The sequence below is a fragment of the Rhinoraja longicauda genome, chromosome 7 (assembly GCF_053455715.1).
Source record: "Rhinoraja longicauda isolate Sanriku21f chromosome 7, sRhiLon1.1, whole genome shotgun sequence".
Classification (NCBI taxonomy): domain Eukaryota; kingdom Metazoa; phylum Chordata; class Chondrichthyes; order Rajiformes; family Arhynchobatidae; genus Rhinoraja; species Rhinoraja longicauda.
In genome coordinates, this window is record NC_135959.1 from 67,170,050 (window position 1) to 67,184,049 (window position 14,000).

Genomic DNA, 14,000 nt, shown 5'->3' on the forward strand with positions numbered 1-14,000 from the left:
GCTTGTTTGTTCCTATTTCACCCAGATAATTGAAATTTAATTATTTGTAGCCATCAATACTGGCCCCACATTTTAAAGGACCAGATGGGAATCGCATAATAGCATGCGTTTAAGCTTGCAGTATTTTATTTGTAGATCATCATTTACAGAATGAACCGATAATTTTCCTTCACAAAGTTCAACACAGAAATCACTGAAACATTACGATTTATTGGCCTATTTCCCTTGCCTCTGCCTGCTGAGATCCATCCTGCTGAAATGTACCAATCCCATTACCAACTTCATGCTGGGAAGATCTGTGCACCCCCATCCCACTCATCCCCTCCCCCTGCCCCCCCCCCCCCCCCCAGACTGCAACCTCATCCAAATAAGAGGGGGGAAACTCTCGTAAAGAAAATGCGTATTACTTTCTTGGGCATCCCAAGATATTTCAAAATCAATGACCTACTTTGTAATGGAGTCATCCAGCACAGAAACAGGCTCTTCAGCCCACTCGTCCATGCGAGCAAGATGCCTTCTTAAGCTAGTTCCATTTGACCCATATCCCACTGAACCTTTCCTATTCATGTACCTGTCCAAACGTCTTTTCAACGTTGTTATTATATCTGCCACAACTACCAAAACCAAACACAATACTCCAAATGCAGAGTCACCAATGCCATGTATAACAGTAACATAACGTCCCAACCTCTACACCCAATTCTCTGACTGAAGGCCAACGTGTCAAAAGTTTCTTTATCACCCTTTCTACCTGTCATGCAATGATGCAGGGTCCCTCGTTTTTGTCCCTTTTGTCCTTTTCTCCTCTCTTTCTCTTCTTGCTACTCCTACATCCAACTCTTTGTTTAGTCAAAGGTTTGAAATTCACCTGATCTTAGAACCATCATTTCTATTGCAGCACCCCTCCCCCCCTCCATTCCAGTGTCGGATTTTGAAAAACAGTGGGAGAAAGGAAATTGAAAGAAGCAGAGGGAGGTGGGGTAGGCAATGATTAGAACCTTAACCGATTTATCCAACCCCAGAATTAAAATTTACATTCACATCATGTCTTTAACACAAAAAAATCATTCCCATAGATGCTGAGATAAAGACGTAGTTGATACTAACTTTTGTCAGTCGGATAAATTCAAAGAAATGCTTGAAGATGGATGGATTTAAGAATGAAATACCAGTTGTAGGTTAATGAATAAGCAACCTTAACAGTTGGACTGCAGGGGTAAAAAAATACCCAAGAACACAAGCAGATTTGTGGAGGAATAGGCCATCTGGCTCCTCAAGCCTGCATGCTATTTGATTATGATTATGACTAATCTACCTTGGGCTTCAATTCTTCACTGTGCCAGATCCCCACTGACCCACCCTCTTCCCAAACTATCAACTTTCTAAACATGTAGCTATCTCCACTTCATATTCTTCTAATGAGTTAGGCTCCATGACTCTCTGTGGTAGAGAATTGCAGAAATTCACCAGTCTCTGCAGGAATAAATTTTGTGATACTGTGGTTTTAAATGTCCAGCCCTTTGTTTGATTCCAAAAACCACCATCAGAAGAATTGTAGAAAGACAGAGGACTGGAGAGATGTAGACCTGGAGGAGTTAAGATATGACTGCTTTGATTATAACTTTTTACACTGATACCACCTTCAACTTGTATTGATTTTCTTTGTGGTGTCTTTAATGATCTTGGTTATGGTTAAAATGTGGGAATTTTACTAATTTATAATTTTTCTATTTTTGCACATAGGATATGGTGTCTGTGCAATATCATCTTATACCATCGCCAAATAAACAGAAGAATGGAAACAAAGATAAAGAAAAAGATGTTGAAAAAGAGAAGGATGTGAAGGATGAGTTTGTTGATGCTCTAAGGGACCTGAAGATACAGTGGATGGCTAAGTATGTATTTGCTCCTCGGAATGTGTGGGTAGACCCGTAAATCTGTCTGGGAGTATGTCCATAAATGTTGATGCTGTGTAAAGGTTCTCTCTCTTTAAATTTATAGTTCACTTTCAGTTAAAAATCAAGTCATATGTAAAAAAAAGGGCATAGAAACATAGAAAATAGGTGCAGGAGGAGCCCATTTGGCCCTTCGAGTCAGCACCGCCATTCATTGGGATCATGGCTGATCATCCACAATCAGTAACCTGTGCCTGCCTTCTCTCCATATCCCTTGACTCCACTAGCCCCTAGAGCTCTATCTAACTCTCTTTTAAATTCATCCTGTGAATTGGCCTACACAGCCTTCTGTGGCAGAGAATTCCACAAATTCACAATTCTCTGGTTGAAAACTTTTTTTTTCACTTCAGTTTTAAATGTCCTCCCCTTTATTCTTAGACTGTGACCCATGGTTCTGGACTCCCCCAACATTGGGAACACTTTTCCTGCATCTAAGAATCTTTCTTGATGAGAGATGATGTGAAGAACAAGTATAGTAGACCAAAGATGGACACAAAATGTCCTCCATTCCTCCCCCACCGGAGTCATCCTGCTAGTTTTACTGTTCGTATCCCCTCGTTATCGCTTCGTCCACTACCAACAATGGACCATTGTGGGCTCTTTGGTCATCGGTACCAGCTCTGATCTGTTCTGTTACCTCTAGTTTCCCTCTCCCCTGACTCTCAATGTGAAGAATGGTCTCGACCCGAAACGTCACCTATTCCTTTTGTCCAGAGATGCTGTCTGACCCGCTGAGTTACTCCAGGATTTGTGTTTATCTTCATTGTAAACCAGCATCTGCAATTCTTTACTGCACACGTCTAGTAGAGCAGATCATTTCATTTGCTTTGGCAGTTTTTAACTTTAATTCCTTGCAGAATATATATATTTGTTACCCATAAGATTAATTGCAATTTGATTTTACAGTGCATACAGTATATTTCATATACATATATATTTCTTACTTTGGTTTCCTAATTTTTGTGCATCTTCAAAAATGTTATTTTTAATTAAGCTAATTTGATTAAGCTGCTTATGTTTTGGTTTTGATGTACATCTATATTCATAATTCACAACAATGAGTATTTCATAAGTAAAAATGGAAAATGTATATATTGAGCAGATGAGATCGCATCTGTATAGAGAGAAACAGAAGTAACATGAAATCTTGATGACTTTTCTTCATAACCAACTAATTCTGATAGTAACAGCAAAGTCTGGTCATCAGAAATTGTTGAACTCTGTTTCAGTCATCAGCGTTACCTCTTTTGGAAGATGAGATCATGTTCTTTACTTGTGTTTGGCTTCATTGTCTGAGGTCAAAGATAGTTCAGTATGAAAATGGAACTGAGAATTAAAATGATAGACACCAGAACCTCAGGATCATTCTGCAAAACAATCATGCAGTGACCATTTAGTCTATATTGTAGAGGGCACTACATCTAAAGCACCAAATGCAATGAAAAAGTACAAGTGAATCACTGTTTCACTGGAAGGACTATTTGGGTTACTGGATGGTGGGAAAGAGGAGTTAATAGGGAATTGGGTTGTATGTGGCCTCATTATGGCAATGGAGGAGACCAAGCATAGAGGTTGGTATGGGAAGGGGAGTTAAAATGGATACCAAATGGGAGATCAAGCTGACCGAGCTCATGTTTGGCGAAATGGTCGCCAAGTCTACATTTGATCTGCCTGATGTAAAACCTCCCTCCTTGTATACTCAGTAGCCTTAACCAATAAATGTCACGAGAAGATGTAGGATGGGGATTATTCTGGTGAAAAGGATGTAGGAGAAAAATAGAGGGAGAAATGGAGACAGGGAAAGGAATAGTCAGAGATGCACCATGTGAAAATGAGAGCAGTGGAAATTGGCAGCTGATACCATAATTTTGCTTGGCTTCCATCCTATTGAAGATGTCCCTTTGTTTTCTCCACCTTTTCCTCTTCTTTGCAGCTTAAAGTATGTTAGGATTCTCGTTGTTCTCAGTTCTGAGGCATGGTCAACAGCCTTAAACATCCTAATGGACAACTCCACAGATGTTTCTTGTAATACTACATTTTTCAAATATTTTCTGTTTCTATTTTAGTTTTCGAGATTTGTAGTTTTGCTACTCTCCTTGCCCAGTTTTCTTTGTTGCATGCCATTTTTAGCTGCATAGGTAACTGAGACACCTAGGCCTTTGGTTTGAGACTCTAGCAGGTGTTTGAGAAGTTACACATTTGGCATAGTTTTGATTATAGGCTCTAGATGTTTACCCCACATTTGGCCATTGCTCTTTTTAGCCACAGTTTGTTCGAGCTGAGTTCAGATACAAGCTGAAATGCTCTCTAGGCTTTTATGTTTTCCTACTTTGTACCTGTTTAATCTGAAGCATATTACATATTGTAAAGTTTTTTTTTCTTCAGAGAGATCTTCCAGCGCAATAACTTGTAATTTGCTGATATTCTCAATGTTGTTTTTAATGCTTGTTTGGAGAAACAATGCATTTATGATTGCATATGTGGTTGGAATTCTCAAGGGAAGCCCTCATTCAGGAAACGGGGCAGTTAATTTAATTTTTTTCTTCACTCCCCACGTGCTAATTTATTTTAGAGTAAAGTTTTTCAATGGAGCAGCTCATCTGATATTTTTACATGATCAGATCTGCAAACATGAAACTGCAAATACTTCACAGTTCTACAGTTTGATTTTTGTTTTACTAATGTGCAGATGAAGGAGAAAGGGAACATTGATTGGTGTATCTTAACAAAATTTAAAATACAGCACTTTATAATTCCTGCGAAAGAATGGATATCTGTTGACAGAGATACTTAATTAATACTGTTGTGTTCGGTTGCTTTGCATTCAGTTGCTTTTAACTTTTTATTTTGCTCTATTGGTTGCTAATTGAAAGGGAATTTAGGGCTATTTACAAAGCTGAGACAATAGACACAAGATATAGATATACATAGATCACGTGATAATAACCTGCCATAGGTGCATCATAGTTGTATTTCATGTCTCTTTAGCAGCTTAATGTCACAAGATCTTCTGTGGAGAGAATCATTTGATTCCAGGGAAGAGAATCTGCTGCATTTCAGGCGATCCACTGAGCTACTCCAGCACTTTGTTTACTTTAGAAGCATTTGAGTAGGAAAATAACTGCAGATGCTGGTACAAATCAAAGGTATCACAAAATGCTGGAGTAACTCAGCAGGTCAGGCAGCATCCAGGACAGAAGGAATGTGTGATGTTTCAGGTCGAGACCCAGTCTGAAGAAGGGTCAGACCGGAAACGTCACCCATTCCCTCTCTCCTAGATGCTGCCTGACCTGCTGAGTTACTCCAGCATTTTGTGATACCTGAGAAGCATTTGATGTCGCTTATTGCCATTTTCAGTGCTTTTTTAGAAATTGTCTGTAATTGAACTATTTCTGGAATCTTGCAACTGTAATAAGATTGTGCAAAATAATCTTTTTTAAATTTTCCAGTAAATTCACCAAATTAAGTTTATTTTTTGTAGGTTGGACGAGAATGTATTTTATGAAGAATTGAAAGAGTCTTATCCTACCCATCTACCTCTGTATGTTGCAAGACTACATCAGTTGGACACTGAAAAGGTAAGATTCATCTAAATGTTTTTTATCAATGAGCAGATTTTTTAGTTTAGTTTACAGATACAGCACGGGAACAGGCCCTTTGGCCCACCGAGTCCATGCTGACCAGCGATCCCCGTAAACTAGCACTATCCTACACGCTAAAGACAATATACAATTTTCGTCAAAGCCAAATTAATCTACAAACCTGTACATCTTTGGAGTATGAGAGGAAACCGGAGCACCTGTGGAAAACCCACACGGTTACAGCGAGCATGTACAAACTCTGTACAGACAGCACCTGTAGTCAGGATCGAACTCTGGTCTCTGGCGCTGTAAGGCAGCACCTCTACCACTGCGCTGTGGCACTGCTGCTTGCAGCTCCAGCGAACAGGCTTAATGATGAACTCCAGTGCTGTCCATGTGGAGGATGTACATTCTCCCTGTAACTTCATGCGTTTCTCCAGGGTGCTCTAATTTCATAGTTATAGAGAGACAGAAACAGACTCTTTGGCCCACCAAATCAGTGCTGATCATCAGTCCATCATTTTCACTAAACCTACATCAATTCAATTCCTTTGTAGGAAGGAACTGCAGATGCTGCCTGTCCCGCTGAGTTACTCCAGCTTTTTGTGCCTATTTTCAGTTTAAAGATGCTGCCTGCCCCGCTGAGTTACTCCAGCTTTTTGTGCCTATCTTCAGTTTAAAGATGCTGCCTGCCCCGCTGAGCTACTCCAGCTTTTTGTATTGATTAAATTCTCCTCGCAACTCTTGCGTGTCAACTCTTCGCAGATTCTACCATTCACCCATACACCAGTGGGCAGTTTGCAGTGAGCAATGAACGGACTGACCCGCATATCTTTGGCCAGAAACTAGTGCACCCAAAGGAAGCCAATGCAGTCACAGGGAGGAAGTACATACTCTACGTAGGCAGCACTAGAGTTCACAATGAAATCTTCCGCTAGAGCTGAAAGTCAGAGAACATGCAAATTCCACACAGACAGCATCCCTGAGGTCAGGATTGAAGCCGGGTCCCTGGCGCTATGAGATAGCAGCTCAACCAGCTGCTGAACTGTTCTGCCCTTAATCCCGCATTTCGTCCACATCCCAAAGACATGCTGGTTGGTGGGTTATTTGGTTTTGGTAAATCACTACTGTAGCTGTGTTGGTAAGTGAATCAAGGGATTGGCAAGCATGTGGGATAGACTAGATTACAGAAAAGTAATGGGGAAAATGGGATTACTGTAAGTGGCAGCATGTACTCAGTGGGCCGAATGCCCTCCTTTGTCAGAAAAAATCTTCAAGATTCAAGATAGCTTTATTTGTCATCCAATATTGGACGAAATTCAGTCACCCATAGTCCAACAATAAAAGCATTAAATAGGCATTAAAATTACACAACCCCAAAAACACACAAAAAAAGAAATATCCATCAAAGAAACATCCATCACAGTGAGTCTCTTCCAGTCCTCTCCTCACTGTGATGGAAGGCCACAATGTCTTTCCCTTCTCCTGCCGTCTTCTCCCGCGTTCAGGTTGTTGTGGTTGCAGGCCGCGCCGGACGGTCCGATTTCTAACTAATCTCACAATGAAGGTATCACAAAATGCTGGAGTAACTCAGCAGGTCAGGCAGCATCTAGGAGAGAGGGAATGGGTGACGTTTTGGGTCGAGACCATTCTTCAGCCTTCGATTTGTACCAGCATCTACAGTTATTTTCCTAATCTCACAATGATGTCCTCTGGAGAAAAAATGAAGGATTTATCCTTGGCTTCATTTTCCTCTACATGTTGCTTCATGATATTATCTCCAGACACAGCATCAATTTAAACTGACTCTAACAATCACATCCTTAGACTGATAACCATAGCAATCCTCCCAAACTATCCAGCATCATCATAAACGAGTCAAACTTTTCCTGAACTGAATATCAGATGACTGAAATCCACAATATTAATTCCCTAGTGCAAATATTTTTCCTAAGCCACACTTCCAGGCTGAATTTGGCTAGTTGAGACTTTGACTTGCTGTTCCACCTATCTTTCAATTCTATAATCTCACAGCCTGCTTATTTTTCCATCTCCGTGTTACCAGCTCACTTTCATGTTGCTGATTTTAAAAATTGAGAGGTAGATGCATGCTGTGCCAGTTACATAATCTGTCTTGGCTCACGTGTCCCAACAAAATGAATTGAAAATCATTTGACTAGTGTTAAAACCTGCCAGAATCCCACCTCATTCTACTTCTCTAATTTCTTACAATCTTTTTTATGTCCTCCAGATTTCTACTTTATGCTTTTATAAAGTAGACCGTTTATGCTTTTCTGCTCTTTCACTGGTATCAAAGACTCCAGGTGTTCTGGTTCTGTAAATCTTTTCTTAGACTTTCCTACTCCCCTCTTAAAAATAATCTCCATATGTGTGTTTGACAGCACTGGGCCTGGACTCGCAGGAGTTTAGAAGTATGAGTGGGGACCTCATTGAAACCTAGCGAATAGTAAAAAGCTTGGGTAGAGTGGATGTGGAGAGGATGTTTCTACTGGTGGGAGAGTCTAGGACTAGAGGTCATAGCCTCAGAATTAAATTATGTTCCTTTAGGAAGGAGATGAGGAGGAATTTCTTTAGTCAGAGGGTGGTGAATCTGTGGAATTCTTTGCCACAGAAGGCTGTGGAGGCCAAGTCAATGGATATTTTTAAGGCAGAGATAGATAGATTCTTGATTAATACGGCTCCTATCACTTACGACGTTATGACCATATCCATCTCTTCAACTAAATTTGTAATCACTTCCAACCCTCCCTTCTTGCATGTGTTTCCCTTCCTCCTTGTCTTGTTCTTCGTGTGCTAATAGGTTTGGTATTACATTTACTATAAGAATCTAACCTCTTTCATTTAGGAGCGAATTAAAAGAATGGATGCTGTAATGGAAGCAGCGGATGATGTTATATCTCGTATTGATCAGACTGCATTAGCAATTCATCTGGCTATAAAGACCGATCCAAGACCTGAAGCAGCTACTGTCAAGAGGTGCATAACTAAACTTTGTGGCATTATCATTGTTTAACCTACAGAAGAAATGGTACATTGATTATCTGTGCAGCCCCAGGCTTTTATTTCTCTGGCCAAATTTTGCGCATTTATGTTACACTGCCAGCCTTAAAATTTCTTAGATAATGTTGAAAGGATTTGACCGATTTACAACTACAGACAGCTCGTGGTTTTAACGCAGGGGTTATGTTCCTGAAAAGCAGCCCATTATTCAAAAATGTGTTAAATTAAACATAGATATTTGTAAGATAGACCTATTTAGTCAGGTGTAAATTTGAGCCTTTTATTTGAAAAGTATGTGGTGTCTGTACTAACACATGACTTCAAAATATAAGAATAGATTATTACTATCCCAGTTCATTTTGTACATATTTGATGGCAGTTAGCTTGTAGGAATAAATATTTTCATTTGAATGGGAATAGGTATACTGTTTGACAGATATTTAGATAAAGAAAGGGCTAAGTTTGATGAAATCATGCATTTAAAGGTTTATCTGTTCATACACAGACAACCAAGTAACTAATGGCATCCTTGATATGCGTGTTTTTGAGGCTTTCTGCTGAACTTTTTATTCCTACAAGCTAACGGCTAGGCTTGTATACACTGGAATTTAGAAGGATGAGAGGGGATCTTATCAAAACATATAAGATTATTAAGGGGTTGGACACGTTAGAGGCAGGAAACATGTTCCCAATGTTGGGGGAGTCCAGAACCAGGGCCACAGTTTAAGAATAAGGGGTAGGCCATTTAGAACAGAGATGAGGAAAACCTTTTTCAGTCAGAGAGTTGTAAATCTGTGGAATTCTCTGCCTCAAAAGGCAGTGGAGGTCAATTTTCTGAATGCATTCAAGAGAGAACTAGATAGAGCTCTTAAGGATAGCGGAGTCAGGGGGTATGGGGAGAAGGCAGGAACGGGGTACTGATTGAGAATGATCAGCCATGATCACATTGAATGGTGGTGCTGGCTCGAAGGGCCGAATGGCCTACTCCTGCGTCTATTGTCTAACTTGAATTCAGTTTTCTAAAATAATTTTTTTTAAGTTTTTCGCATGGGATAATGCTTGAATTAACCTGTCGAGTACTTGCCTTCAAAATGTATGAATTCTTGCTACATTGAAATGCTTATGTGCTGTTCTTGGGTTAAGCTTAATCTTTTCTCGTGTTTAGTGACATGGAAAAACAGAAATCATCCCTGATTGATGCTTTGTGCCGAAAGGGCTGTGCATTGGCCGACACAGTTCTCCAGTTCCAATCACAGGACGGTGCGGCCTCAGAAGAAGTAGACAGTACAGGAGATGATACCAAAGACAGCTTGGCAAACCTGTCTGAAACATTTTGGGAGATACTTAAATGGACAGAACTTACTGACTCTAAGGTAAATTAATTTATTCATTATTATTGTGATATCCTTTGTGGAATAAAGTGCTTACTCACTATCTGTTATTTAGTTTAGTTTAGAGATACAGCAGGGAAACGGATCCTTCGGCCCACCAAGTTCGCGCCAACTGGTGATCACCACATACTAACACTAACTTACACACACAAGGGACAATTTACCTTTATACCAAGCCAATTAACTTACAAACTTGTACGTCTTTGGCCTGTGGGAGGAAACCGATGATCTCGGAGAAAACCCACACAGGTCGCGGAGAGAACGTACAAAGTCTGTACAGACGGCACCCGTAGTCAGGATCGAACCTGGGTCTCTGGCGCAGTAAAGGCAGCAGCTCTACCACTATGCCACCGTGCTGCCCTTTTGTTCCAATTGATTTTAACCAAGAACAGCAAGCCAGAACTTTGGAGATCTCTGGGTCTAAAACAAAACCTGCCGCAATGTGTATACAGATGTAATTTTTTTAAATCATGTTTTTAATTCGTTCAGTTCCTCAACATAAAATGTTTTTGGCATCCAAGCAAGAAATACTACTCATTTTATGAAAATAAATTGTAATTATGCTGCCTTTTCAGTAGTTATTTGTGGATAATACATATTGCCATGTCCCAACATTAATCTCGCCTGCAGGAATGATTTGTTCATGTATGTCAGACCTGTTATTTTTCAAAGTTGTGTTGTTTGGTTCTTTTTAATGTATCTGTAGGCAAATATTACCAGGAATGGGTTGTAATTAAAATGAAACCTTTGACTTACACAGCTCAGTTGGAATCATAAGGTAGCAAAGCAGAATGAAGTTTCCCCAGAATTGGAAATATGAAATACAAAACAAGTTTAAAGATGCAGGGAAAGGTTGTGAGCAGTGCCCTGTATTAAGATGGAAATTAGGAGAGGTTGAAAGGGATGATGGTCAAATATAAAGATGATTGTAAAAAGACAACCCATGGTTTGTTTCTTTACAAAATGAAGATAAAGTTAGAACAACATCATTACACCTGGCTGAGTATTTTATTGTTTTTGACTGTAGCACCCAAGCTATCAAGCCCTTTATGTTTCAATGGGATTACCCTGTATTCTTTAGAATGTAGGTTATATTCTCCCTTGCTCCCTCAGAAGTCCATTTTTAGTTTAACGAGCAATGCCCATTGGAGGAATAAAAACGATTGATTTACTGTATCTGTACTGGACGGAGATCGACTGGTTTCTTCCCATCCTTGGCATCTAATTTCCATTGCAGAAATGATTTGCCGTACCTCTCCCTGTACAAACCTTTGCATTATGAAGGGTTCTTTAGGTTCTCAACCCCTTTGTTAAATAGAGGTGATGTACATGCCAACAGCTGTGCAGTAAAATATAACCTGATGTTAGTTTTACCTGGATGTTAATTAAGTACAATATATAGAACAGTACAGCACTGGGAAAAGTCCTTTGGCCCCTAATGTCTGTACCGAACATGATGTTAAATTAAACTGATATGCTTTGCCTGCACTAATTCCAAATCCCACATTTCCAGCAAATCCATGTGCCTATCGAAGAGCCTCTTAAAAGCCCCTGTTGTATCTGCCTCCTCCACCATCCTTGGCAGCATGTTCCAAGCATCCAGCAGTCTGTGTAAAAAAAAAACTTGTACCGCACATCTCCGTTTAAAATTTGCCCCTCATTTCCTTAAACCTGTGCCTTCTATTTTTTGAAATTTCCATGCTGAGGAAAATATTCTGACTGTCTACTCTATCTATAAAATCTCAATTTTATATATTTCTATCGTCTTCCCTCTGACGCTCCAGAGAAAACAATCCAAGTTTGTCCAACCTTACAGCTAATTCCCTCAAATCTAGGCAGCATTCTGGTAAATTCATGTACAAAGAGCATTAAATGTATCTGTATATCAATATTTAGTGGTATCTCATTTTTTAAAAATATACTCTACACTTTCATTCTACTGAACTGGTGATTTTTGCAGGACTCCATATTTTATGGCATTTGATCCCTTTCTGCCCCATCACTTAACCAATCTGTAATCAGAATCTTTGTTTTTTCACAGCAGCTATCTTGTCTATATAAAAGTCATAGTTACAAATTATTTACTTCATGACTACACAAAACATTTCTGAAATTTGTCAGGCATATCTTGGGAATGTTGTGGAATTTGCTTGGATGAATGTCGTTCTAACAATACTCAAAGCTTAACAGAATCCTGGAGAATACAGCCTGCTTGATAAGAATCCTATCAGAACCCAATCGACCACATATAACATTCACTCCCTCCACTACCAACTGTAGTGTTCATGATTTATCAGCTGTACTTGACACTTCCATCCTTTCCCTCCAAAAGAACATGGGCGATAGGCACTTGAAAACTCTTTCAACCTAAAGTTTTACACAAGTTCCCGCCATTGGTATTCTTTCATTCACACTGAATCTAAACCCAGGAACTTGGTACCCAGTCGAACTGTAGGAATATTGTCATCAGGTAGTATGCAGCATGAGAGATGGGCAATAAATGCTGGGCTTTCCACCAGTGCCACATCCGCATAAAGCTTTTCATTTATAATGAGATTTACACTTGCTTTGTTTAGGAAAAGGACACAAAGTGTCGGAGTAACTCAGCAGGTCAGGCAGCATCTCTGGAGAATATGGATAGGTGACTTTTCGGGCCAAGATCCTCCTTCTGTCTGAAGACAGATTTTCCATTTTACTGGAGTAATTTATTAAACAAAGGCAGTACAGGTGACCCCCACATTACAGGTTTCAGAAATTCTCCCTTAAGGAATTAGCAAACCATTGCCCAAAAATCCAAGATACAGAATAAAATACGCTTTCGTGGAAGTTATATCGGAGGAACAAATTTGGTCTCTTCAATTATTTTCAACTTGCAACTCGACGTGTGCACAATAGGTTTTTTAGTGGGTTAGTCTTAATTTGCTGTACAGCAGGTCTTGTATTTTTAAGAAAATTCCATATTCAAGATGTTTGAAACGACCAGCAAGTTTAAGTGAAATTTGTAAACCTAAATGGCTGCTGTTACTTGTGAATTATATTATTAAACCATCTTACTTATACTGATACGCATTTAAAAGTGCACGTCTCCATTCAGACTGGAAGGTGATAAGTATCTGATATCACTTGGCTCCTAACAGAGCCACAGGCCATGTGAGAGATTTGCTTTGGAGTAGAAGCTGTGGTATTTAACAGGCATTGAGAAACAAACATCCCATGAAAATGCATTTCACATACAACATGGGATTCAATGGAAAATAAGGTTTTACATTATGGAAAATAGTGATTTGGATGCTTTTCTAGGAAGGCAACTCCTCTGTAACCTGGGGTTACATATTTGGGTTATTTTCTTCCAAATGGAGGCGTTCATGTAAAGTTTACATTGACATGTTATTCTTCCCGCCTGTCTAATCTTTCTTCTGTCACACACCTGAATAGGTTTTAACTTTTGCATACAAGCATGCATTAGTGAACAAAATGCACGGCCGTGCACTCAAATTTGGAATGAAACTTCTGGAGGATAAACCAAATAAGGAAAACTGGAAGAATTGTATTCAGGTAGGCTGTAGTTTCTATAATGAAAATCATAAAGAACTGCAGATGTTTGAAATCTGAATCAGAGAAGCAGAGTTACCGTTTCGAATCTAAGCTCCTGATACCTAAAATGTTCATTTTATTTCCCCTTATGTGGATGTTGACCGATCGTCTGAGTGTTGTCAACTTTTTCTATAATTTATGTTGTTCTGTGGAATTAATGTGTTGAAATGAAAGACAAAGGTTTTTTCAACAAATGCAAGGAGTAGAATGGGTAAAGGTGGAGAGATAAGATTGTTCCCATGTAAATCTCCACACTTGTTTACTTATATAAAATGGTGATAACCCCTCCATTATATATGTACATGACTTTAATAGCTCAAGTTAATCTTCATGAGTAAAAAATGAGCCAATCAGGCAATTTCTTTAAAGTCTGTAGATTTGAATTGTGTTAAACCACATCAATAAACTACAATGATTTCTTTAATTACCATTCTGATTTATATATTTGCTTAAACACA

The 14,000-nt window shown here is 39.3% G+C and overlaps 1 protein-coding gene across 6 annotated transcripts in view; it reads left to right on the plus strand.

Moving 5' to 3' along the window:
- Window positions 1-14,000, plus strand: part of tpp2 (tripeptidyl peptidase 2) — an 88,702-nt gene that overhangs the window by 61,329 nt on the left and 13,373 nt on the right. For all 6 annotated transcript variants that reach the window (XR_013547490.1, XM_078402756.1, XM_078402755.1 and 3 more), the window contains 5 exons: window positions 1,744-1,895; window positions 5,437-5,533; window positions 8,403-8,533; window positions 9,723-9,930; window positions 13,384-13,503. Coding sequence is in view for 5 of the 6 variants with exons in the window: in XM_078402756.1 (XP_078258882.1) it covers window positions 1,744-1,895; window positions 5,437-5,533; window positions 8,403-8,533; window positions 9,723-9,930; window positions 13,384-13,503 (708 nt within the window). In the remaining variant the exon portion in view is untranslated. The remainder of the gene's footprint in view (window positions 1-1,743; window positions 1,896-5,436; window positions 5,534-8,402; window positions 8,534-9,722; window positions 9,931-13,383; window positions 13,504-14,000) is intronic.